We start from the raw sequence: 27,323 nt of genomic DNA on the forward strand, positions 1-27,323 counted from the left end.
AGTCATCATCAGTAGGCTATCTCAGACTACATGCATTCTGCATTCTGATGGCAGCCCGAAAATCCTTCTTTCAGTTTCGGTCATGTAACGTGTACGAATCTGTTACATGCAAAAACTAACTATATAAAATAGCATTAATTACAATGCTCCAAGAAAAGCAATATTTAGCAATGCTGTACTTTCCAAACGAGTGAGCCGAATACACTAGTTAACTGGGTACTATTTGTATGCAGTCTGATCAAGGTACTGTGGTTAAATACATCGCCCTCTCCCGGCAAGAGATGGAGATTGCAAACAAGCAGACCTGTATACTCCGCTCTCCTGACTTCTCAGCTCATTCTCTAGAAGATGGCGGACTGCGCTTCATTGCTAGATGAGGAACTCTCTTCCTTTGTCTTCAATTACCTGACAGAAAACTCCGGGAGCCAGGTAAGTAGTGGTCGTATCCTATGAGTGCAGAACTATAGCTGCTTGGATCGGTCATCGTTTTTGCATGTTATGCCACAAGCGCAATTAAATAGTTACATGTATGACTATCTATAGCTAGTCGGCGGTGTATTGCCGGCTTCTTTAAGCTTGACATCTGTGCTTCACGTGGAGATGTAGTAAATGTCAGTTGTGTGAACTCCCACTCTTAACATCTTTTTAGCAAAATAATAATGAACTCATCAGATAATGCATTTATGTTATGCATTTTTGTAATTTGTGTTTGATAGTCCCTAAATTTGACCAAACATTAGTTTGCAAACTACATAAAACTTAAGCCAGTTAGCTAGTTTATGCATTCTTGTAGATTTCTGGAGCCTTTGACACGTGGGTGCTATCTAGCTAATCTCCGATGAACTTGTCTACCATTAGAGACCGGACACACTAACTAGACGACCAGTTTCGGCGAATCTTAGTGGTGATGACTTGTTGATGGATCATAAAATATCCATCTTATCAGTCACTTATAATTCATACTTTCTGTGCTCAATGAATGTACCGGCATGCGATATGTCTTAGATATTTTAATCTCATGCATTTTATTCGATATTTAACGAGGTACAAACAAAATTGTAAAGCGAACACAAAATGTAACTAATATTCGCTTTTAAAATTAGTACAGTTTAAGGTAGTATTTTGCATACAGTTTTGAAGTTCAACACATCCGTATAGTCTACATTTTTGGGAAGGTGGGCTGGCATGCCTGTTTTACGGGTTGAGAATGATGATGAAATGTTTTGCACTGCTAGCTAGATCTTGTCCTTCTGAAAAGAACAGTGAATGGTGTTTTCGTAACAGTTTGCGTAACATGCGGCGAAATGTTACAAAACCTTGAGCAGTATATAATTCTCTACGGCATGACATGACTACTGAATGTCATTTTACCAGTTGTTTAGCTGTAAGCAAGTCTTAATACGGTATATTGCCTTTTTCTAATGTTTGAATTGGTTACCCCATTCACGGTGATTTAATAATGTTGCTGGATAACTAGTATTCTAGAAACGAGATGCATGCTAGCTAGCAGTATGTGACGTGTACTTGCTATGATTATTGTGTTGGAATCCTGTAAAGTGGTGACATGGATTAATTGGGTTAAACAAAATCACCGTGGCCTCTTGTATATTCTGGTACATATGGCTATATATGAATTAAAATACGTTGAAGTTTACACTAGTCATCAAATATTCTTCTGTGGATTCGAAAGAGCTGAGCTATTCGCGATTCACCCCACATTGCTGTTGGCATGGTGTGCATGGCATGCCAAAAGTCGTAATGCATAGTCGAAATACCCAATATTGTCAGAATAATTACTTTGGGAATTACTTATTTTATGAACCGAAAACGACCGTGCTACATCTGATGTCATTCTCATTTAATATAGCCTACAGTTTTGGTCTTATGTATACTTTATAGAACGCTTAACGCAAGTTTATATAAGATTGACGGTGTGTTACTGTTTATTTTAAAAAAAACTTTCCCTCCGTGCTATGAATGCGGTTCGCGGTTGAAGCATTAGCAGGGCATGCCAGTTCTAGGCGTACGCTGGAAATATTGGACCGAAGTTCACGTATTGTATTTCTCACATAGAGGGTTATAAAGTTAATCTCGCTACTCAGGGTAATAGTACTCTATCCTCGTGACCAGTGCATTACAGGAGACTGAGATACTGCAGTCATGTGCTCTCTGCTGTAGTAGTAGGAAGGAGGCGGCTACGGTGACGTAAAAGGACGACAGCAGCACCCGCTCCTCTGCAGCTCATGTGACTGCTGCCGCTGCGCGGTCCCGCCAACTCAAATCACGACTGTTGTAAGATCTGCTCCGGTCTAGTCCGGTCAGAAATGTCCAAGGATCAGTCGTTGCCACCTTATTTTAGCCACCATTATACGAGTGGGAGCTTCGTCTGACCCACTATTCTTGGCGCAGATCCAGCACAAGCTGTAGGCTAATTTGTGAGGATTTGTTGAGGTGCTTGTTGCTTGCCCAAATCCATCAATGCATGACAGGAACTTAAAGCTATGCGTGGCATTTGCTTTTACTTAAAAAAAATAAAATAATAAAAAAGACAAACCGGTTTATTATTTGGATGGATGTTTCAGTAAGGAGTAGCCATATATTTTAAAGGAAGCGATATATGTCTAAATACTATGGCTATTTCTGGAAACAGTTTTAATGAAATACTGTTATTTAGATTTTTTCTAGTTCATTCATTTTTTGCTGCATATTGTGTAAATGTTTTTTAACATTTTTTTTTACACAAGATGATATTGATGGTTTGTGGTCGAAATGCCTTTGAGTAAATGCGAGTTGTGCTCCCTTGCAGCTGGCTCAGTACTTGAAGCCGCGGGCTGAACCTATACGCTTGCATACGGAAGTCTTGGGTTTCCCAATACTTGCAAACAATGTGCCTGCGCTGTGCGGCTGGTGTAAATCTCTGGGCAGAGAGGACTGTCGTGATGCTAGGCACCGCATTGCCGTGTGTGTCCGGCTCTTGATGCGGGCTGAGTCACCTGTCTTGTAAGTGCGTTACTCAAAGGCATTATGTCCATGAAATTATCATCTGTGTTCTGCCTGCCTCCTGATGGAATATCATTAGCTGGTTCTAACAGCTGCATTGAGGGACTGCGCTGCTCTATTTTTGGTCTTTGATTAGGGGACCTTTTATTTCGACGCGCGTGGTATGGCATTCGGTACAGGGACGGTGAGGCCTGTGTCTAGATCAGATAACATTTTGAATCTGAAAGTCCTCTAATCAGAATGGTGACTTTCTGTTGAAAAGAAAGTTCTAGGGAAGTCGCTCTAGGGAGGTTTGCTTTAACGTTGGGATGTGTTAGAGCACACCGTTAAATTTTAAAAGGGACCGTACTGAAATAACCCGTTTTTTTGATGTTGCAAAATTGGTATGACAGAGTTGAAGCGGCGCAAACTTAAGAAGGTGACCTTGTGTGATTGGCTGAGAGCTGCTCCGAAGCAGGTGAACGTGCCGGGCATGAGCAAGAAAGGAGCAAATTAGGCCTACATTTCAAAGAGAGGCTTTAGGCTGGAGGCCTCATTTTATTGTGACGTGTACACATCCTGTTTCCTAAAAGCCCTTGTGCCTCAGCTCTGGTTTTTTTTTTGTTGTTTCCCAGCCCAACCCCCCCCCCCCCCCAGCTCCGATTGGAGATTAGCCGCATCGTTTTGGGAGATCTGCTGCCCTCCTTTATCGGGGCGAGCGGCCGCCGCTGTTCCTAAAATGTCTGCTTCCTTTTTTCCACAAAAAAGCCGGCGATCCTTCATCGCGCTCCAGGGCTCCTCCCCCGGGGGGATCGGGGGAAGGAATGCGGCCCCGCTGTCACGTCGCAGCGAGCACTTCCTCCCCGCCGCGGGGACGGAACATCAGGAGCGCGAGGGGTTAGATATCAATAATGAATGCGGAGCGATCCGCGGCGAGGTTCTTTCAGGTCGCGGGGGCTGGCATCAGAGGTTAGGCTGAGCGAATGCGCTGTAAATATGTCCGCCAGCTTGACTCCTGAAAGCTGCTGATGTCCCCCCCCCGCTTATAGTAAAGACCCAGTTTGGCTCTGACCAGCGCTGACCTCGATAGCCGGGGTAGATTTGCGCCTCGGGTCACACCTGTATTATCCCTGATGTTGTCAGCTGATTCCCGTTGGCGTGCTACAGGAGGCGGGCTTTGGCAACAGAGGCATCCCTCCCTCTGCTATTCAAATATGGCAACCCAAGTAGCCTGGCAACCCCAGATCAGTGATGCAAAGACAATAGAAAGGTGTCTGCTTTTTTTTTTTGGGATGTTCTCATTGTTTATATGGTTCTGTCATTGTCCTGAAATTATTGAACCAGCTAGAAGTCGCTTCAGTTTAGTCCAAGTTGCGTAGCTGTGAGTTGAAGTTGTCAGTTTTATACTTCGTAGCCATGCAGCGATACATACACAGGAATAGCAGCAAATATGGACTCCTTTCTCGACTCGGTCATAAAAGAATATGACCCTCCGTTGCATCACGTAGGTGTTTTATGAAGGCCGTGCGAAGGAATATGCCACGGCAGTTCCTTAGAATTACGTTATCTCTGAGATAAAAGCAAACAATGGCTGCGCAAACACAGAACCAGGAGGGAGGTTATCGTGTCGTTGCGGTCTGAGGAATTGTGAATGGGATCAATGTCACATCGATGATGTGGCAAAACGAAACCCGGAAATAAAAAAAACGGGCCGAGATTTGTAACCGGCCAACGTCTGCATGATGGCTGCGGTCGAAGTCCACTCCGCTGTCCCCGGTCTTCACCGTTAGGGTTGCTGGGGATATGACCGGTTTGGCAAGTCGTTATTTTTTTAAGACCGTACGGTGTGGCGCTGTCTGATGTGCCGCAGGAAAGGGGATTATGGGTGTGCGGTTGCACGATGACCGTCATCCCGTGTCGCCAGCCGCCCGCTTCGGTGTTGAGTGTGCGCTGGAGAAAACCCGATAGCGTTCGGCCTCATTTCCTCTTGGCGCTCCAGTCTGATCTCATATTCGCCAGCAGGATGAAGCGACGAAGGGCTGCAGCTCCTGGAGTGAGAGAACGCGTGGCGGCTGCTTTCGTTCAAACGGTCGGTTCTCTGATTCATTTCGGTGTGCTTTGCCGGGCGCCACCTCACATTGCTTTACCCCGCCGTTCCCTGACTTCATTTGCCTAAATAAAAGATGCTTTTACTTCACCGTGGGAAAAATGGGTTTGCGGACGGTGAAGAGTAATGGGCTATTGCCTCTCACAAATATCAAAGAAATTAAAGGATATCAGCTCCTCCAAACGAGAAAACCGAAAACAGAGCCCGACTTGCGCCTCAGCGACAGTATTCATTAGCGCGGAGGCGTGGACGATTAGGGGATGATTGCGGCGCCGGCGTTTAGAGAGGCGAGCCCCCCGCGGACGGTCACGGTCTCCTTCCTAAATGAGGGACGGGCCTGAGCGGGCCGCCGTCCAGCCGTGCATCAGCTGCTCGCACGGAAACGCTCTCCGGCGAATCGCACAGCAGGGGGCCTGAGACTCATTGCGTAATCAGATCCGAGCTGCGCGCCGGTTGCTATAAAAGCGGGAGAGCGTGTGTGTGTGTCACTGTATAAGTGTCACTGTGTGTGTGTGTCACTGTGTGTGTGTGTGTGTGTGTCACTGTATATGTGCCACTGTGTGTGTGTCTGTGTGTATGTGTCACTGTGTGTGTGTGTGTGTGTGTCACTGTATATGTGCACTGTGTGTGTGTGTGTCTGAGGTGTGTGTGTATGCGTGTATGTGTGTGTGTCTGAGGTGTGTGTGTGTGTGTGACTGTATATGTGTCACTGTGTGTGTGTGTGTGTGTGTGTGTGTGTGTGTTAGATTAATTTCCCTGGTTCAAACAGCAGGCCTGGGCTGCAGTGACTCTGGATCTGTCTCACGTGCGGTGCTTAAACTCTTGGTGGCGTTGGGGAGGGGGAGCCGCGTGTGTGGCGCATAGGCGGAGATGAAGTGATTAACGAGGAGGAGAGCAGCAAATGGCTTTGTTTTTATTGTGGCTGGAGAGGCTGAGGGACGGGCAGGTGGCATCTGCAGCGACAGGAAGCCTGCGGTGGGAAAAGGCCTGCGGCCCCTCTAGGGGAGCAACCGGGGTGGGGCTGGGAGGTGGGGGGTGTTGAGGTGCGTTGGTGAGGTGAGAATCGTGGGAGTTACTGGGTACAGCTGGGGCCTCTGGAGCCCAGCGTCTCAGCCCCTCGGGGACGGACGCTCGGGACGGGAGCAGCGCCGTCCCGCCGCCCCGGCGCCGTCCCGCCGCCCTGGCCCCCCGTTTCGGTCTGCCCGGTTTGGCCCGGTCCGGTCCGCCATGCGCCACCCCCCCCCCCCCCCTCCTCAGGTGGCTTGCCTCTCAGGTGAAGCGCGCCTCCCCCTGCTTTGTGTTTGTGTTGTAAGCGGTGCCAGAGGAAAATTCCATGGGCGGGGGCGAGCGAGGTGCAGTACGGCGGCCCTGCCCAGCGACGCCCCAGCCTCGGCGGAGCCGGGGGAGGGCAAGCTGAGACTGGCCAGCGCCGGGCCGGCGAAGGGGGAGCGCGGCGGCGGATGGGCGGGGCTCTCTCCACACGTCCTTTCACCTGCAGTGCTTCTCTCTGGAGCCATGGCACGCCAAACCACACCGCACTCTCTCTCTCTCTCCCGTTTTTCCCTCTCTCTCCCTCTCTTTCACTCTCTCTCCCTCTCCCTTTCTCCCTCTCTCTCTCTCTCTCCCTTTCTCCCTCTCTCTCCCTCTCTCTCCTCTCTCTCTCTCTCTCTCCTCCTTTCTCCCTCTCTCTCTCCTTTCTCCCTCTTCTCTCCTCTTCTCCTCTCTCTCTCTCTCTTCTCTCCCCCCTTTCTCCCCTTCCCTCTCTCTCTCTCTCTCCCTTTCTCCTCTCTCTCTCTCCTCTCTCTCTCTCTCTCTCCTCTCTCCCTCTCCTCTCTCCTCCCTTCTCCCTCCTCTCTCTCTCCCTTCTCCTCTCTCTTCTCTCTTCTCTCTCCCTCTCCCCCCCCCCCCCCCTCGTGCCATCGTAGTTAGCGGTTTTCTGTACTGTCTGCACTCGAGCGCTATGCCGCTGTGTGTACCTGCAGCGGTGTCCGGTTATTCAGTGCTGGTCGGGCAGGGCCGGGCTACGCATCCGGAACGGCCGAATCTGCCGTGGCCCCCGCGCCCCTCTGTGCTCATCGGCGGATAGTCGTGTGAATCTCGCGCCCTACTCTTTTTGTACAGTTGTGAAATTAGCTCGAGGCTGTTGCCAAGATATGCTTCCTTGAAGCTGATCAGTCGTGACACGCGGAGGCCAAGCCTTAGCTGGCACTACGAACCCGACAGAAATCCAGCGATTTATTTTTAGCTCGTTTTCCTTCCATTTCTGCTACGACGAAGACGCGTGCGATTTTAAAAATAGCTCCGAGGGGCATTTCATTGTTCATGTTAAGCGATGCCTGAGTTAATTCGGTACAACTTCAGCGACCGAGGTCTAAAATCTATCACGGCATGCCGGAGTAAAGTAAATGTGCAATTTACCGAGCGGAGGTCGCGTGCTCGATGAAAACAGCTTGTTTCCTGATAATTGTGTGCCCACTGCTGCGACACGCTTTTAACCGGGCTGTGTGTGCGGAACATGCAGTCATGTGCAGTAACTTAAGTGGGATTAAGAAGGGACCAGCTAGCCTGTGCAATGAAATGGAATAATAGTTTCCTCATTTTTCAAGGACTGCTCTATTTGCTCAGAGTAAGAGCTTTATCATTCGTGTGTACTTGTCATACTGGTTATTGCCGCTGCGCGTTTTAAAATAATGGCAGTACCCGCTGATTTTGTAAATTCGGGGAGTATTCGCCAGAATGCGAGCCTGTTGATATGATTTTGTGATGATTTGAGTCAACATTGTCCCCCCGGCCTAAAGATAGCGGCTTAGAACTATTACCGCGGAATACGGAACGCAAACAATGAGCGAACATGATGGCGAGACAAAAGCCGGAGAGGGAAAGGGAAACGACGGGAAGGGAGCGTTTGGCCAACGGCGTCGGAGGCCGAATCGTAAAACGTCGGTTGAAGGGCTTACGGAGTGCAAGCTGCTACCTGCGTGCCTGTGTGAAACTTTTCCACTCGTAACCCAAGGGACTAGGCCACGGGGATTGGCTAACCAAATCTAGTGGCGACGGCTCCACCCTCCGCAAAACTATTGGCTTTTTGGGGAAAGTGTTTTCCATCTCCCCCGTGTCGCTTGCAGGTCGAGGGTGCGGGGGGGGGGGGGGTGGAGGCGATATGGGGAGGTGCTGTCACTTTCTGTGAGTCTCTGGGCCTCCCTCCAGCCTCCGGTGAAAAAAAAAAAAAAAAAAAAACGCTGGAAATTTCCATTGTCTTCACAGAGGCTGCCTGGGATGGCAACAGGCTCTCTTCAGACCAGCATCACAACAGGTGAACGCACCCCCCTCCCCCCCCCCCCCCCCCCCGTCTCTCTGCCCCCCCTCCCCCCCGTGGCCACTCCCCCTCTCTGTCTCTGACCTACTTCGGTAGTGAACTTTTGGCTCGGCGCGCAGGCTTAGCCGCTGATAGCGTGACTGCGTCCCGGCAGCCCGTCCCTGTGTAAGCCGGGCTCAGCTGGCTGCTACGCGCGTGCCACCGTCGTTACAGAGTGCGGTCCTCCCCGCCGCCCTGTCCTGACCGTCTTCTGCCCCCCCCCCCCCCCCCCCCCCACTACGTAGTGCGGCCTTTGCCCCCTCCCCCGCCGGCCCCCCCTCCGCGTCCCTGTGCATCGGGGCAGAGATTGCTATCGTTTTACGCAATGACATTGCATTATAGCAACCTGGAGCTGGGATTAAGAAACAGAAGGGTGCCTGACTCCAGTATAGACTTGCCTGTTACATAGTGTTTAAAGGCATGGTCCACGCCCCCCGTACAATGTTTTCTTCCTCTTCAAAACTGGGGAGGAATGAAGGAAAGAGGTGTTCTGTGGTGCATAACAGTATGTGAACAGAACACTTTTTTAAATGGGTAATGGCTTCTTGAGTTCAAAAGGCTTTTTTTGATGGGGAATGCTGTTGATCTTGGGTCACTGGCTGTATTTGGAAACAAAGATGCAAAGGGTCTTCTTCCTTAGCCGGTCGAGCTCTGGCGAGATAGCGTTCTCAATTCCGTGGGTTAAAAATACTGCGAAATGAGAATTGAGGTCCCTCTGACCAGTTGCAGGAACATTGTCCATATAAAGACATACATTTTCCTGTCTTGCAGAGTTTTCCTTAAATAGGGCTCTCAAGCAGCCCTTTTGCCAGCTTAACGTTCAACCCCTCCAAGGCAGAATTCACCAGGTCCGTTAGAGCTGGTGTTTTTTCCCTTTTCTCCCTTTGTTCCCCCCACCTCACATGAGCCCTGTCACCACCGTGCTGCGTGTGCGTGGTGGGCAGAATTTTAGTTTGTTGCAGGAGAAAGATCCGGAGTCATTTGAGCTGAGCGGGAGCCTGGGATTCTGCACACTGCTCAGAATGTGTCCTTTTCCTCCTCCATTTGCTGTCTTGCTTTGTCCCTCAAGTCCCCTGTGTGCTGTTCTGTGGCTGCTAGTACAGTACTGTGTGCTGTGTGCTGTTCTGTGGCTGTGCTGGTACAGTACTGTGTGCTGTTCTGTGACTGTGCTAGTACAGTACTGTGTGCTGTTCTGTGACTGTGCTATTGCAGTACTGTGTGCTGTTCTGTGGCTGTGCTAGTGCAGTACTGTGTGCTGTTCTGTGGCTGTGCTAGTACAGTACTGTGTGCTGTTCTGTGGCTGTGCTATTGCAGTACTGTGTGCTGTTCTGTGGCTGCTAGTACAATACTGTGTGCTGTGTGCTGTTCTGTGGCTGTGCTAGTACAGTACTGTGTGCTGTGTGCTATTCTGTGGCTGCTAGTCCAGTATTGTGTTCTGTTCTGTGGCTGTGCTAGAACTGTACTCTATTCTGTTCCGTGGCTGTACTAGTACAGTGCTGTGTGCTGTTCTGTGACTGTGCTATTGCAGTACTGTGTGCTGTTCTGTGACTGTGCTATTGCAGTACTGTGTGCTGTTCTGTGACTGTGCTATTGCAGTACTGTGTGCTGTTCTGTGACTGTGCTATTGCAGTACTGTGTGCTGTTCTGTGGCTGCTATTGCAGTACTGTGTTCTGTTCTGTGGCTGTGCTACTGCAGTGCTGTGTGCTATTCTGTGGCTGCTAGTCCAGTATTGTGTTCTGTTCTGTGGCTGTGCTAGAACTGTACTCTATTCTGTTCCGTGGCTGTACTAGTACAGTGCTGTGTGCTGTTCTGTGACTGTTCTAGTACAGTACTGTGTGCTGTTCTGTGGCTGCTAGTCCAGTATTGTGTTCTGTTCTGTGGCTGTGCTAGAACTGTACTCTATTCTGTTCCGTGGCTGTACTAGTACAGTGCTGTGGTGTTCTGTGGCTGCTAGTACAGTACTGTGTGCTGTGCACTGTTCTGTAGCTGTGCTAGTGCAGTGATGTGTGCTGTGTGCTGTTCTGTGGCTGTGCTAGTGCTGTGCTGTGCTGTTCTGTGGCTGTGCTGCTGCAGTACTGTCTGTTGTCTGACCTTATTCTCAGTCTCTGCAACACCCAGAAAAAAAACATTCTGGACAAAAAGGGAAAAAAGTGAATGGTCTTAACTGGCGGACTACACTCCTTCATTTGCATGCTCCCAGCGGCTGGGTCGCTTAATAAATTAGCCGGACATCCATCCTGATGGGGGGAGTCGGCTCTGAGCAGTGAGCTCAGATTTAAGGCTGTGGTCAGACTGTATTCTTCCCTGAAGGAGGATCGCCTCTTTTTTCTTCTCCTTCTAAATCGAGTCCCTTGTTAAGTTTCCTCGAACGCTCATTCAATTTATAGCCACAAACAAAAAGGGGGTGCATTGTAAAGGTTTAATGGTGAGCTACACACCGAAACACACACAGAGCCGCAGGGACACACACACACAGACAGACATGGAGACACACACACTCATACGCATGCACAGACTACATGTGTGTACACACATACATGCACAATCACACGCAGGCAGACAAACATACACACACACACGGACACAGAGACACACATACACACACATACACGCATATGCATGCACAGATTAGACATACACAGAGCACATACACACACACACACACACACACACACATACACACACACACACACACACACACACACACACACACATACACACACACACACACACACACACACACACACCATTAGCTCATCCGGTGGATTATCCCAGTTTGTTCATCGTGTGTCTGGTAAGGGTGTCAGGGCACAATCAGTCTGGGCAAACTCTCAGATGAGAAGCACAAACATTGGTGAGGCGGCGTAGAAGGTGATCTGCACCGCTGCTGATGGCTTATTGATTTCCCTGTAGATACTTGTCTTCAGGTGCTTTTAGGGAATCGAAAATGTCTGGCGCTCAGACCCTCTGTACCGGCAATGGGAGGGGAGGCGGAGCGGTGGTGTGTTAGAGAGGGGCGGAGGGGGGGGGCTGTTTTGCCGTGGCCACCCCTGCATGGTTTCTGCGTCTCTCGCCGTAACCCAGGCTAGCGTGCGTTTGGGGGGGGGGGGGGGGGGGAGTGTGCGTGTGCGGGCTCAGGTCCTGCTCAGCGTCAGCGATGGCGCCGGGCTTCTGCTGAGTTTAAAGGAGAGCCAAGCGACCCGCACATCTGTGGAGGAGCCCCGGGTTCACGGCCCCTCTTCCCGTCCCCCCCCGTCCCAGCTGTGGGAACCGCGTGAGCCGGGCCGGGTTCGAGCTCCGCGGGAACGCACAGAGGGCTCGTGCACCCGCCCACCCCCGACCCCCACCCCACGCCTGCCCCGCCAGAAAACATCAGTCGGTCTGCGGATGGGAATAAGAATCTGACATCCTGTCAGGCCGGTGGGATTCAAAAGGCCAGGCGCATGTTCTGGACACTTTTTACATTTTATTTATTTATTTTGGTTTTTTTTTGTTCGCCGGATCGCTGGCCTGCCGCTTGCGAGGCGGCCTGCTCAGAAGTCCGTTCACGACGAGGCCACTTTGTTGTCCTTTCATGGGGAGAATATGGCCGGGCGGTGGGCGGTGTCACAACGCGATTGTCCTCTGATGTAGCGGTGGCCCCACGGTGCGGGCTGAATGCTTTTCCTTTTTTTTCGGGGGCCGTCCCTTTTCTGGAGGGTCATTAGAATGGGAGGGACGCTCTGGGGCTGTGAGTTTCGTGCCAGAGGCTCGGCCCTCGTCTCAAAGGCCGAACAGAGTCGGGATTGTTGGGGGGAAAAGCTGTTCGCGGAACGTTCTGGTAGCGCACGCCTCGCGGGTTTGGCGAGCGCCCACGGGCGAGGGGGCTCAGCTGACGGGGCTCAGCTGACGGCGCTCGTGTTAAGGCGGTCCGGCGCGGGCCTGTCCCGAGGGCCTGTCCCGAGCCCACGCTCCTTCGAACGCTCGGAGGGCTTCATCGGCCTCTGCGGGCCGGAGCTAGCGCTAGCGCTAGCCGCGCAGACTTAGGTCGCGCGAACTTTTCCGGCAGAGCGAGCCCTTCTCGTGCGAACCGGCCCGAGCAGGAAACGCGGCGGGTTCAGGGAACGGGTTGCGCGAGAGGAGGCGGAGCGGTTGGCGGAGTGAGTAAGCCTGTTCCCGTCGCCGTCGCCCGCCGCTTACATAAACGCATCTCACGCCCCCGCGTGAACGCCCACAGAATCGTAGCGCCGCGCGAGCCCTCGAGCTCAGCCCTCCTTGACACCCACGCCGCTCCCAGAATACTTTCTGTTCTGAGCAGCTGTACAGAGGCGCATTTGCAGGTATTTCGGAGGCTTTTTGTCCTGCCGGTATGCAGATCTCTTTAATGTAGCCTCTCTCTCCGCTGCCGATGTCTGGTGGAAGCTGTTCTCTTTTTGCGCTCGCGGTGTGGGAGTGCGGAGGGCGTTCTCGTGGCTGGCTGTTTGGGCCCGGGTCAGTCGTTAGCTGAACTGGCTAGCGCTGTCGCTCCAGCAGAGCGACGCTACCATCCTCAGCAGCCGTGCCCAGGTCATACGCACGCCAGAGCGATGGTGGGTCAGCTTGTGCAGGTCTGGCAAACTGCACCCCCTCAGCCCCCTAACCCCACCCCCCCCACGTGGCTCAAAGTCCGTACTCCTGTTGCTTGCACAACTGTGGACCTCTTCCCTGTGCTCACCTGCTGTTTGTGGGCAAAACCGTTCAAATGCGGGTAACTGAAGTTCAGAGAGAGCCATTTTACCCACGCTCTAGTGAGACTGTATTTGTATGCCTATATGATCTTGAGTATCTACCTCATGAGTGTCTACCTCATCTATACCTTTTCCTGTAATATGAGTATGGCTTTTTTGCAATGACTGAAAATAGAGGCTGATGTCTTTATTTCACATCCTGCATTGAGTTTGCATATGACTCATTTCACCTGAACAGGAGATTTCTATTCTGCCTGGCAGTAAAAGCACAGGAACAAGATGATTGGGGCTGTAAATAAACCCCAACCCAACCGCCCATTTTAGGGTAATATTTTCTCTGGGGTGCTATTATTGCACTGAATAGATTCTAGCTCTCCCTCCAGCTTCATGCTGGTATCGCTGCCATTAATTTATAAGGCGCTTTCTGATTGGTTGCGAAGCCCTGTCTTATGGACCAAAATGCATACTGCATGCATCCTTTATATGAAATGGCCATTGTGTTGTCTGCCATCATTCTTCAATGTAACCACTGTATTATGTGTTGGGTTTTCACAAATACCAAATAAAGCCTTAACATTAAAGCTGAGGTGATGCAGAGAGCATTGACCTGCAGAGTCTACACACAGCACACCACACTGGTTATCTGTGAGTACCGGAGTAGCTGCTAATAAGTTTTAAAAATGGATGAAGGCGTTTGAGGCAGTACTTAACCCTCCCTAATTTGCCCAACGTGGGCATTACACTGGAGGACTCCCATCGATGGTTGCCATTTTAGTCCTGCCCCAGGGCCAGCGATCGACTCGACCCGCACGGGGGGGGGGAGCTCCCACAGTGTGCGCCGCCGGCTCCATCGATCAGCGACGGGCGGCCGCCCGCTTCTGAAACAGCCCGAGTGGCGTTTCCACGGCCGAGAGAGAGAGAGAGAGGACACGGGCATCGCTCGCCGGCACGTGCCTGAAAGGCTAGGGCACCGTTATTTACCGCGCCTCAGCAAACGGGCTCGCGGGGCACCGGGGGCCTCCATCTACAGGGGGGTGGGTGGCGTGAGGGGGGGGGGGGTTGCGGACGGACAGTTGAGCCTTAAACTAGCTGCCAGAGATTCGCTGCAAATTTGAGGTTCCAAAAGCGCTCCTTGGGTACCCCCCAGCTGAATCAAGGTATTAGGTGTGTTCCATCTTCCATCTCAAGCACACCTGATACTACTAATTAAGGACTCTGTTAACTGCATCAGGTGTTCTTGAGATGGAGAACATCAAATACCTGGATGTGGCTGGGGGGTACTCGAGGAGTGGTTTGGGAGCCACTGTGATGGAAAATGAAGGTTTGATGCAGCTCTGGATTTATATTCGGGTGGGAGGGATAGAAAGAGATTTAGGCTAATTTGAAAAAAGGAATTGGTCTGCGGGACACGCGGAATCCCGGGGCCTTCTCCGGCTCGTGGCCCGGGTCAGGTGATGTCACGGGCTGAATAATTGCTTTCTGTCTGGCGGAGAGCGAGGCTCTGCTGACTCTTTGATGGCGGGTAAACGAACGGTGGCGCGAGAGCGCGTTGCTGTTCACCCGCTCATAATCTCGGCGGTATCCGCGGACCTGTAGACCTGAGCGGGATTTACATGTGTGTGGGACGCTGCTCCTCGGACTCGGTGGTTTTTGTATCCGCGGAGGGGGCGAGGGGGGGGCGTCGATTCGAAGGGGGGTGAGGCCAGGTGTTTCGTAGGGGGTCTGAAAGGAACATCCTGTTTGATCCCACGCCTGTGATGTTCAAAGGACTACCGTCGCGTCTGATCAATGAACAAAAACATCAACCCCCCCCCAAATTCAAATTCAACGAGGTATCCAATGTGAATTGCAGCTTCGGTACGCTACTTTCGTTAGCCTGAAAGAAATTGCGCTGCGAATCATTTTGAATCATCATAGAAGTCGACGCGTGCAAGAGAGTGCTGTCTGCTCTCACACTGAGAAGCTAACAAGGGCCGGTCGCAGCTGTGCTCCACCGCTGCCCGTCCAGGCCTGCGAGGCGTTTAGGCCAAATATGGCCACGGCGACGTGTAAACACCGGCGTCACGTGCGGTCCAGGGCCCCAGGGCTGCTTTTACCGCCGCGCTAACGGGGCTCTCCCCCCGCCAGAGCGCCACGCGGCCGCCGCCACCCCCCTCCCATTAGCGCGCCGGAAATATCGGACATGGGAGGCCCCCGCATCGGCTGGTAATGCTCGCTCGGTGCTTTAGCGCCGCTGCGCGCCGCGGGGGCCGGAGCGGGGGACACGTGCTCGCGCGGGACCTAGCACGCTTTCGGCACACGAATTAGCCTGGGCGTTTTCAGCATCTTAAAAGCTGATCTTTTTTTTTCTTTTTTAAAGCCCTGCGCTGAGACCTCGTTGACCTTTTCCGCTCATTACCAATTCTCAACGGGAGAGATCGTCAAACCGTCCTGCTCCAGATGCTGCACCTTCCCGCTGCAGAAGGTAGCGACGTCACCGCGCTATCAGATCGCGTTTCTTATGCAAGCAAGTAGTAAGTGTGGGTGTGGTTTTTAGTGGGCCAGCTTACAGCAAGAGCTCGGGTCCTAAGCCAACTTATCTTCCTGTGCTTGATTAATCCCCGCCTGCCGTTTGCACCTGCTGTTTTGACATGGAGCGCCAACCCCCGCTGCCCTTTTGCCCGCTTCTCTTTTGGTGCCCGAAATGGTGCCTGGAAAGGAGGCTCACAAAAAAAGCTCCGGGTGTCAAAAAGGCCATCGCCTGACACAAATCAGCGGTGACCAGGAGGGAGGACGGGCCTGCGGGCCTTCTGTCCGCCGCCCCGCGGGTCCCTCAGAAGCTCTGGAGGCATTCGGATACACTCGATCTTCAGCTTTTGACCTTTCGACTTGTGGCCTTCGACTCTGCGGCTTCTGCCCTAATTTTAGCACGTAAAGTAGGTTTTCTAGCCAACTGTCTCAAACAGCTCGAAGCTCATTGCGTCCTTCCAGTGAGACTTCAATTCAGTCTGCAGAATTATGTGCAGAATTATGTATGAATGTATGTATGTATGTATATGAATGTATGTATGAATGTATGTATGTATGTATGTATGTATATGAATGTATGTATGTATGTATGTATGTATGTATGTATGTATGTATGTATATGAATGTATGTATGTATGTATATGAATGTATGTATGTATGTATATGTATGTATGGCGGTTCTTTGTGAGCTTGGTGGCTGTGGACATTGCGTGTCAGAGTGGCGTGCGGGCAGAGCCGTGGTGCTCAGGAAGCCTTGGCTAACCCGTGCCGGTTAGCACGAGCGGCGGGACGGCGCTCCCTCTGCATCGCCGGAGGGAGCCGCAGAGCCTCCGTCTCCGCACTGAAAAGCAATCGAGGAGACAGTCGCTTGGAAGTGGAATCAGAAAGGTGCAGAGAGCGGTGTCATTTCCTCTTCCCTTATCACTCCGCACAGACGCAGCGAAGGTGGGGGTGGGGTGGGGGATGGTGTGCGGTTGAAGGATCATTGTAGCCGGTCTTGGGGGTGGTGTGGGGGGGGTGGGGGTTTGGTGGGGGGGGGGGGGGGGGGGTATAGGTGGCGGTGTGCGGATGGTCCATCACCGCGGCTCTGGCCCACGCGGCATAAATCTCCCCCTGTATTTATTCACACGTTGACGGTGTTGATTGGAGATTGAGGAAGTGCGGGAGCCCGGTGCATTGTGGGTTGGGGTCGGGGTGATTTAGCGAGATGTGGTTGGTGGAGGGGCATGAGTAATGGGGGCGGGAGCGCGGTGGCAGCGTGCCACAGAGGCGTCCCTCACTCCTGCCGTGGCTCTCAAGGACAGCGCTGCTGATTGGATTGGCCGAGGCCCAGGCAGGGCTGGGGGTGGGGGTGGGGGTGGGGGTATGAGACTGTAAACTGTAAACTGAGCACACCTAAATCCATTCGTCCTGAAGCGGTGGCTGGGATGTCAAAACACATATATCAACGTGGTGGAATCAACATGGCTGCACATCACTGCAAAACACTCATCCGCACAATAAATGTGATTATGTAAACTCAAATGACCGCTTTACCGTAATTAATGTGAGATTTGCAGAGTTATATACACTGTGTATATGTTTTGTGACAGGCTTCACAGCAGCAGATTACAAATGTCTTTTGGCATACTTGCAGCACTTCATTTTTATTTAGTAGATTTATAGCAGCTGCTTAGCAAAACAGTGCAGTGCTTCTTGGGGAATGTAGTTTATTTGAACCTAGGCACATCCTATTTAGTGAAAATATTCCAATAGAGACAGTGCAAAAATAGGCCACAATGGCGGAAAACACTCCATTGGGATCCATAGTTAGTATTGGTATCGTATTGATGATTTAAAATTTCTCCTCATGTGAAAAAAGGCCAAGCCAATGAGGAGAAAAAAATGTGGATTCAGGTCGTTGGATGTGAGGAGAAAGGAAGAAAACTCCTGAATCCTGAATCAAGGAAAATTTATTGTACTAAGTTAGCTAGCCATTTTTTCACAAGTAAGTACTTATACAATTCAATAAACTTCAGATCTTGGTTCTCGGCCTAGATATCTGTACGGTCCATGACACAGCAACTCTTTGGCATTTTCGCAATCTTGTAAATCCACTTACTGCTAATAATATCTCTGTGGAGCTAACAGATTGTGGGTGTGGTCTTCATTGTGTTATATGTTGTGCATACTCTGCGAGTATGTCCTCAGAATGTGGTTCTGCTAGCAGGGTAGTTAAGTGGTTAGAGCCTCTTAATGCAGTCGAGTAGAAAACAACACAGATGTCATGTTGTGCTAGGGAGGGGGTGGGTGAATGAATGAATTGTTGCGAAGAGTGGCCTACAGCAGATCGTAACATTAATAATAATCACAGCTGGGAGAAGGAAATTGCAGGTGTGTGTTTTTGTGTGTTTGTGTTTGTGTGTGTGCATGTGCGTGTGTGCGTGTGCGAGGGTCTGTGTGTGTCTGAGCGTGTGTGTGTGAACGCATGTGCGTGTTCGCGTGCGTGTGTGAGGGTCTGTGTGTGTCTGAGCGTGTGTGTGTGTGTGAACGCATGTGCGTGTGTGCGTGTTCGCGTGCGTGTGTGAGGGTCTGTGTGTGCGCATGTGCGTTGGGGGGCCTGGGTGTCGGGTGATATCGAATCCTTGAATAGAAAAAAAAAACACAGGCTGCATGACAATAACACATACATCATGTCACATTCAGCCTCCTGCTGTCACATGCAGTACACACGACAGGTCCGTAACTCAGCGCGGTGGGAGGGGCGGGACTGGGGAGGGAGAGCGCGAAACCGCGACACGCCGGATGACCCATTCCGCCGCTCTCAGTGACGGGGCGGGGCGAGGGCGGGGAGCCCCTTTGACGGCTCCAGCTGTCCGTCGGCCCGGCAGACCTTGGCGGTGATAAACGCGCGGCGCTGGACGGGAGGGAGCGCGGCGCTCGGCTCCGACCTCGCTGAACCCTCAAACCCGCCCCCCTTCGGGATTCATTACACCACGGGCACACGGGCGCGCACACACACGCAGACACACACACACACACACACACTCACACACACACACACGCACACGGGGCTATAGCCTTTCGGAGGGGGAAGGGGAGAGGCCCGCCGAAGCTTTCGCAGAACTCCTGCGTGTGCGTGCGTGCGTGTGCGTGTGTGCGTGCGTGCGTGCGAGCGAGCGACACGCATCCTCGCTGTACGGCCGTTATTTCCGTAGTTTATCTCCGCGAAAGCAAAAAGAAAAGAAGAGTAACTCGAGCGCTCTGATCACGTGCGGCTGTAAAGTCGTGTTTTCCCGTGCCGGCGCGGACGTCCTGTCTTGTTTGTGGAAATAGCTGACACGGTTGACTTTGCAACGGGCTCTTTACTGCTGAGCGAGGGCAAAGTCCACCTCGGATAACCTGGACAAAGGTTAGAAAGCGAAAGCTAGCGACCGCTACACTGCGCGGACTTCCCCTTTGCACGCTTACCTGTCTGAATCTGCCGCTTCTGCAAATCGCTGTTGGACTTTCTAGGTTTGAGTCTACCAGCTGGCGGGGGGAGGGGGGGGAGGGTGCAGTATTTTTGCGCTAACAGCTAATCGCTAGCGTATTGCAGTTTGAATGCTGGGACTGATGAAGTATTGCAGACTATTTGCTTTTCGGGTCCAGGGACGGTGCTGAGTAGCGAAGCTGTAAAAATGCTGTGTGGAAGGGCACTTCATTTAATGAATCGAGGCGCTAGCTGAGCGGTAGCTACGCTCGACCAGGAGCGCAGGCCGAGAACGGGAGCCCGGGACCGAACGGTGGAAGAGCGGCAGGACCGATAACGGTCACATAGCGTGCTGCCTGGATTTTACGGCCAAACAAACACGTCCTCCCAGCGTTGCATCAGGGGGCTCCGCGAATGGATCCGCGGGACGCCGAGCGGCGTCAGCGCTCGACGTACCGTCCGACGCCATCCTTCTCGCGTAAACGTTTTTTTTCCGAAACGGGTTGAATAACGCGCGACGTCCGCGGGGCCTCTGGTGCTTCGCTTCCCCCGTCGCGAGCTCTCCCTGCCAGCCTGTTACACAAGCGCTTATGTCACAGCCGCTCTCCGTCTTCACAGCCGCGGATGTGCGAGGACCGAAGCTGCATATTAATCAGCTCAATTATCAGTCAGAAAATGGAGTGACATTCGTGCGTGTGAGTGAGTGTGTGTGTGGACCCTGGCCGCTTATTAAAGCCCTGCCGGTGAAAACCCAATTAAAGGAAGTGCGCTGTGTGTGTGTGTGTGTGTGCGTGTGCGTGTGTGTGTGCGTGCGTGTGTGTGTGTGTGTGGACACCTCTGCCGTGCATGCAAATCTGGGCCATGCGGTTGTACCGGGCCTCGGGGACGAGGAACACTTTCGTAGCATTTCGATTGCCTCCCTCAGGATGGCCGGTGCCTTTGGCTCCGCCCTCCCCTCCCGGCAGCCGGGCGTCCTTGCGCTCGGGGGATGACCTTGGCTTGGGGGGGGCTGTGTCAGCAGTTTCGGGCCGGATGGGAAAGGTGCATGACTTTCACCGGTCACGTTTCCGTCACAGAACCTGCCCACCGTTCGTTTTTAATTCCCTTAAGGCATCTCCCCCGCCCCCCCTCCCTCCCCCCTCCCCCCCCCACCCCGTTATCTGCCACGGACCAGCGGCGTGGGGCAGGAACTGAAGCGGGAGCGGCAAAGCGTGTAGCGGTTCAGCCGCGGAGAAAGGGGGACGGAGAGAGAGAGCGGTGAGGAAGGGAGGAGGGAGGGAGAGAGAGTCGTGACTGACGTTACAATGGACGGGACGGGGGGGAGAACGGCCGCTTTCTGCAGGAGAGAAAGGGGGGGGGACCTTTAAAAAAACCTTTCATTTCGACCGCAGCAGCAGAACAGAAGGAACCGAATGTCCTTCTAGCCTTCTTTCCCTCCCTCTGTATCCCTCCATCTTACTTCCTCTCTCTCTCTCTCTCTCTCTCTCCCTCCCTCCCTCCCTCCCTCCTGTGCACGCTCTGTCAGTCTCACGTTCCCTCCCCCCTCTCTTTTCTTCTAACCCCCGCTCTCTCTTCCTCTCTGCGTGTTTCCGATGCTCGCGCTCCTCCCCCCCCCCCCCCGCCTGCACGCTCAGCGCTGGCTTCAGTCACATGAGCAGGGTCAGTTCAGGACAGCGCTGCGCAGAAGGGCTCACTTCCTGCTCCCCCTGCTCCCCCGCTCGCCGGCTCAAAGCGAAACGCATGAATAGACGAAAGCGGAGAGGAGGACGAAAGCGCCTCCACCTCGCCGCCCGCCTCCTCCGATTGGGCGAGCCCGGGGGGGGGGGGGGCGCGAGGCGGCGGTTCGCCCCGCGTTTCGTATCGCGAGCCGGGAGGCGGGGCCCGAGGCCGAAGGACGGCGGGCGAGAGCTCCTCGTCCATCTCGATAATTAAACCGGCGTTAATGGCCCCTCGTTAACACCGCCTCCTCCTCCTCCTCCTCCTCCTCCTCCTCCAGCCTGGTGTTAAGTCAGCCCGTGTGCAGGCTGGAGTCCCCGGAGGTCAATCTGCGCAGTTTTTTTGCTTCGTGTGGATCCCTCATACTTCATTTTTCATACTTCACCGATATTTCATTTTTATGAAAAAGATGGATCTGGCAGAGATCAATCCCGGCTTCGTTTTAGCGACTTTACAAACGGCCACCATTGTCTGGAAAGCGTCAGGGGTGTCGACCAGCTTTGTTTACCGTTGCAGTCGCGTGCTGCGCTGAGCTCAGCGGGAGCATTGTCCCGTTTCTAAGCAGTGCTTCGGAGTCCTTGGAGCCGAGCGCACGCAGTCACGAGGAGGTGGCGTCGCCCCAAGAACGGGTCGCGCCACCTGACGCCAGTCTGAGCGCCGGTCTGAGCCGGGTTCAAACCCCCCCCCCCCAGTCTCGGCCAATCACTGCTCCTGTCCCGGACGGCGTGCTTTGGGCCGGCTACCCCTTCATTTCGCCGGCGAGGGCCGGAAGTTCGGAAAGGCGGGTTAGGGCGCGCGGGTTCGTCCGGGATTTCCGCTTCCGCTCGTCAGGCGGGGCCTTAATGGAAGTTTGCGGCGGCGGACGACGGCGGGAGCCTCTCAGGCTAATGGCTTTCCTCTGCGCTTAATTAAATTCGCCCGTTGATAAATGAAAGGGCTTTCGCCGTGTGCCTTTTCACTCTTGTCCTGGTGTGAAATCAATCAAGGGCGAGGCGTTCCGTGAGGTGCGCTCACCGCGCCGTCCCGACACAAAGGGCTAATGCATTTCCCGTCGCGCCCCCGTCCTAATGGATCGCTCGCTGGCTCAGTAGATTGGCAGCCTCTTCCGCGTTCCACGTGTCCCTCTCGGGGGATTGGTGAATACAGTGACACGCTAAGATGGCTGCTGTACTCGAGGTTGGTCATTTCTTTTTTGTTGTTTGTTTTTGGGGGTGTTTCGACGGTAAGGTTACGGGGGTAGGGGTGGGATCAGGGCCTTCTGGAGGGGTGGAGGACACGTTTCGTGCGGAGGTTAGCGCAGACCCAAGGTACGGAGGCAGGCGATCGGATACGATTGTCGACCGCGCGGTCAGGAGTCCAATTACGCGGTCCAATTACGCGGTCCCTGTCGCTGCTGCTGCCCACACCCAAATCACGGAGCGCGTCTTTAAAAATAAAGACATTTTGGCTCATTAAACCCCTCGTTTGCTTTGTTTGTTGAGCAGCGGATTGGCTGGACCGGGGCTTGTGGCCGGGGCTGTGACAGAAACTCCGCACCCAGCCACACCCCTGCCGCTCTCCACTTTTAGCAGCTCTAAATCATTCATGCTCCCGGGGAGAGGGAGAGCTGGTGTTAATGTGACACTGCACAGGGAAGGAGGGAGCGATGGAGGGGAGAATAAGACGTGGGGGCAGCTGGGATGGGGCGCTGGTGGTGGTGGTGGTGGAGTGGTGGGGGGGGGGGGGGGTGCGGTGGTTTGCGTCTTGTTTCCGGGCCGTTCCTGGGGGGGATGAGGGAGACGCTGTGTTTGGGAATGGGGTCCCCTGCGCACCCCTGATATTTATACTGTCTTTGGAAACAAAGAGGCCTGACCTTTCAGAGAGGCGGGGTGCTGAGGGACGCATGGCGGGGGATCCTGCGAGACGCTGGCAACCTTTCCCAACACTGGAGCATTCCCAGCACACACGCGCGCTTTCAACAATGTGTGTGTGCGCGCGTGTGTTTATTAAATATGTACCTGTGTGTGTGTGTGTGTGTGTGCGTGTGTGCGTGTGTGTTTATTAAATATGTAACTGTGTGTGTGTGTGTGCGCGCGTGTTTATTAAATATGTACCTGTGTGTGTGTGTGCGCGTGTGTTTATTAAATATGTACCTGTGTGTGTGTGCGCATGTGTTTAATAAATATATATCTGTGTGTGTGTTTATTATATATGTGTGTGTGCATGTGTGTTTATTAAATATATGTCCTGTGTGTGTGTGTGTGTGTGTGTGTGTGTGAGTTTATTGTATGTATCTGAGTGTGTGTGTGTGTATGTGTTTATAAAATACACATCTGCAGGTGTGTGTGTGTGTGTGCTGATGCATGTGTGTACTCGCATGCACATATTGCACATATAGCTATATATTCAGTGCATTGAACAGGTTTTTGATTAGGTCTTATTTTTATTGAACTGGCCAGCTGACACCGTGTCTGAATGTTTCTGAATATGTTCTTAATGTGCAGCGCGCTGAGGGGAGAGAGAGCACAGGCTGCTCCTCTCCAGATTGTCCTTGGACTGGTGCCGCGCTTGTCATTTTGAAGGCGGTCCTGGCAGGGCTTTCACTCTCCATAATGCATTGCGTCAGTCAGCGGCCGAGAGCTCCGGTGTCAGCTCCAACGTCGAGCTGATGAAAGCGCGAAAGCGCGCCGAAGGCTTTCTGAGTCCGCCCTCGCGTCGACCACTTCCTGTCGCTCGCGCTGCGGGCGCGGCAGGCGCGAAGCTTGCGAAGCTCGCGTCGCCGAAGCCCGCGTTCCCGCCCCCCCCGCTGGAGGTGACGGCACGTGAGGTCAAGTGTATTTCGTTTCCCCGTCGCCATAGCTATCGTCGCCCCCCTCGCAGGCTACTGCTCTCCGAATCCCGACTGTAAAAACGCCGCACCGTTTGGGAGGAAAGGCGCCCACCTGGTGGCCTGCCAGGGCAGGAATGAATCACGCTTCGCCAACCGAAGATTGATTTTGTTTCTTTTTTTAATCCGGAGGGTAGAGATTTGAACTGCGGCGGTTACTCCGTGCGATAAAGCGTTATTGTGGTCTCCTTTTGGAGCCCCGCCCGAGCGCCCGCCGCACTCGCTAATCTTCAGAGGCCAGGTCTGCAGGCACAGAGTTTGGAGGTCAGGGAACCAGAGCACGGCGTACCCGAGAGGAACGTCTGTTAATATTGAGCTGTCACGCGCGTGCGTTCGGTGTTCCTTCACTTTTACTGCGTGCGTGTCCGGACATCCCGAACCGGGAGGTATACCAGTACACGCAGGGTTTTTCCAGTTTTTATTATGTTTGTCTCACGTTTCATTCTTTATAGCCTACGTCTCAAAGCGCTGTGGTGGTCTCTTGAAGACTTTACAGAGCTTTACATTCTATGTTCTACCCTGTAGCTTCATGCAGGGAGTCGACGCGTCGAGTTGATGGTGGCGGTAAAGCCGACCGCAGTCGCTGTCACACAGAGTCACCACCTAAGCCCTGTTTCGAGCCAGCAAAAGCCCTGTATTTGTGAATGTTAGTCGCAGTACTGGTAGAGCAGCATTATTTTGTGGGATGCAGAAGCTGTTGGTGATGTGGAGTGCCCCCTTGAGTACTGAGGTGAGGACCGGCTGAGATGACAGAGCTGGTGAAAGGTGCTCCTGAGAGACCTGAGGGCCGTTGTCTGGGAGCTGGGCCCTAGAACACGAGGAGAACGCGCCCCCCCCGTTTCAGGCTCCCGCCGGTCCGCCATTACCCTTCCTTTCTAATCTTTCCTGTCCCTGCCGGCGCTGTTTGTTTTCAGCGCATAAAGCGAATAAAAACCACCCGACTGTGATGCAGAACATCACAGGGAGCATGCGGGCGACAAACGAGATTACGGGAGGACCAGACGCGCGCGGGTTCAGAACAAAGAGCGAGAGCTACAGAGGAGTCCGCGGGAGGGGCGCTGCGCGTGGATTCGAGTCTCCCCGATGGGGGGGGGGGGGGGGGGGGGTTGGCGCTCGGCGCTCCGGTCGGCGTTTGACCTCGAAAGTCAAACGCCACCCTCGGGCCGCCATTCCGCCGCTCCGCGGTCGCGACCTGGGGTTACCTTTAAAACGGAGGGTGCGCCGCGCTGCGCCTGGCACGCTCTTAAAGGGCGGGTGGCGTGTCCTTCTCCTGACATTTACTTCCTCTGGATGAGGAGGGGGGGGAGAGGCTGCGGTGGGAAAATAACACCTTTCCTTAATCACCTCTAATGACCGTAACCGACGCCTCATCCCGATAGGTTCGTTAGGCGCCGGGAACCGGTCGGGGCGAGGGAAACTGCACTCGGCTGACCCCGGTAACCGTAGCTACGGTCTCCGCGCTCTCCCAGGTCCCCCCCGCTGATAAGCACACCACAGATCTCCTTAAGCAAAAAAAAGAAAAAATGAGGGTCTCGCCTGTATCCAGGAGAGCAATATCTGCTGCGGAGCCCGAGAGAAAATAAATCTGTCTGGAACCGCGGTGGCGAGATTGAGTTATTGGACGCTCGGCACCGTCGGGTGAGAGTTATGGCGCGGAGGCGAGAGGACAGCGGGTCCTGGTGCACCTGGTCCGGCTCGGCGCGGCCGCACGCCGCACGCCGCACCTTCGCCGGCAATGGGCTCGAGCAGGGGGGCCCCGGCAGATGGCGCGGCCTTCTGTTTGGGCGCCGGGAGTTCGGCGGTGAGTCATCGGCGACTTCAAACGCTCGCCCCGGAAGAGCTCGCCCGCGCAGGCCGGGGGGCCGCGAAACTCGCGGAAACCGCCCGCGACCGCTCCCTTTGCCGGCGCGCGGGGTCCAGCTGAACGTGCCGGCGTCGGTGGACGCGCCGTGCGGCTCAGAGAGAGCCGGAACTTACCGGAGTGCTGTTACAGTACTTCGACTGCCGCTCGATGCGGAAAATATAACAGTAAAAAAAAAAAATAAAACCCACAGCATTTCCTGCCGCGCCGCTCGTCGGGTAAGCGTACAGCGATGCAGAATGTCTGTTCGGGGCACTGCTGATTAGAGTGTTTCGTCCTCCTTTCATTTAATAGCAGATTAATGGACCCCTGACGTATTCACTGCCGAGCCTGCGGTTGTAAATAATGCCATTTGGCCCGGTGGTTTCCATTCATCTGCTTCCAGGGAATCGTTTGGGCTACTCATAGATTTGCCAAAACCTCGCTCACTTAAGTGGGAATTTATTAGGCTGGTGTGAGGAGGGGGGGGGGGGGGTTATTTGTGATCTAAGCGGTTCCTGTACAGTGCTAACTTCCTTATCTCTGAGACGTCCCTCCGCACTCGCGTGGGGCCTGTGGTTTGAGACGGCATCGTTTTGGTTGACTCGAAGTGGGCGGGGCTCAGGACTGCCTGCTGGGCGTGGATTTGCGTCGTGGCAACCGTGCGCACAGTCCTCTGTGTTGTCGCACGTCAGCTGGCCTTTCTGAGCTTGTATTGTTTAAAATGCTATCTGAGCGCTGTAACGCGGATCACGGGACCCTTGATCTGCCGGCATCAGTGCAAATGAAACAGGATTTTAACGATATTTACCGTCTCCTTGGAAAAAGCTGCAGGACTTCTTCTGAGTTCTTGTTTGCGATTTTGATTTTGATGTAGAGCTGTATCGGTAAATCACCACGTCCTCGTCGCTTCTTTGTTGATACGCCCGGGCTTGCAGTAGTTCTGTCACCTGACTGTAGCTTTTGATCAGACATATTCAGATGTAGTTTAGGTTCCTGAATAGAGCGGAGCAGTGGTTAGGGAAAAGGACATTCCGTGCTGGCAGAAACCAGGAAGTGGGGCCGCTGCTGCTGTGCCCTGGTTAATCAGACTCACAAATGTCAATCTGTGGCAGAGGCATGCTAACGCAGGGCAGATTTACGGCAGGAGCCTGGGAAACGGCTTCCTCGGGCCTCCTAAAATAGCGTAACCCAATGCAGTGTGTGTTTGAGAGCACAGCGAAGGCCTCGTCCCAGGCCTGTGCCACCGGAGCAGCTGTGCCTCCCGAGTCAGCGCTGTCCTTTTGACCTTTGAATTCCCAAACAAAGGTCAGCTTCACACTTCGCTCAGGTTTCGGGTTTCAAAACAAACCTCGTCCCCTCTCCCCCCCCCACCCCACTCTTCTCCGCTCCCGCCCCCTCCACCCTGAAATAGACCCGAGGAATATTTTTTACCTTGATTTCATGGCTGCCAACAAACGGCGATGGAAGAAACCGGAGACCAGGATATATGACAGCGGTCATGACTCTCGCTTGCCGCCCTTTCCTTGACACTTGACCCATATCGCACTTTGTAAAGTAGTGTGTATCTGTGACTGTTTGATAAGGGCTCTATTGATCGATAGCACTTTTTAAAATTTCAATATCGGCCTTATAATCTACAACCCCTGAGGATAGAAGTGAAGACCGATGACCACGACACCGTGACAACCATTTTGGCTGCGTTACAACATGTACTATACAACTTTGGGTAATGTTAGTTACCAGCTACTCAAAGTGTTTCAGCCATAACTCCTGAGGAAGTCATTGTAGCAA

At 53.2% G+C, this 27,323-nt stretch overlaps 1 protein-coding gene across 1 annotated transcript in view; it reads left to right on the top strand.

Annotated features, from left to right (window-relative positions):
• Window positions 1–270: 270 nt before the first annotated feature.
• Window positions 271–27,323, top strand: part of ppargc1b (peroxisome proliferator-activated receptor gamma, coactivator 1 beta) — a 56,953-nt gene continuing 29,900 nt past the window's right edge. Inside the window, exon 1 of the mRNA XM_064328043.1 lies at window positions 271–429. Within this exon, the coding sequence (XP_064184113.1) occupies window positions 349–429 (81 nt within the window). The 5' untranslated portion in view covers window positions 271–348. The remainder of the gene's footprint in view (window positions 430–27,323) is intronic.

Source organism: Anguilla rostrata, chromosome 3 (assembly GCF_018555375.3).
Source record: "Anguilla rostrata isolate EN2019 chromosome 3, ASM1855537v3, whole genome shotgun sequence".
Classification (NCBI taxonomy): Eukaryota; Metazoa; Chordata; class Actinopteri; order Anguilliformes; family Anguillidae; genus Anguilla; species Anguilla rostrata.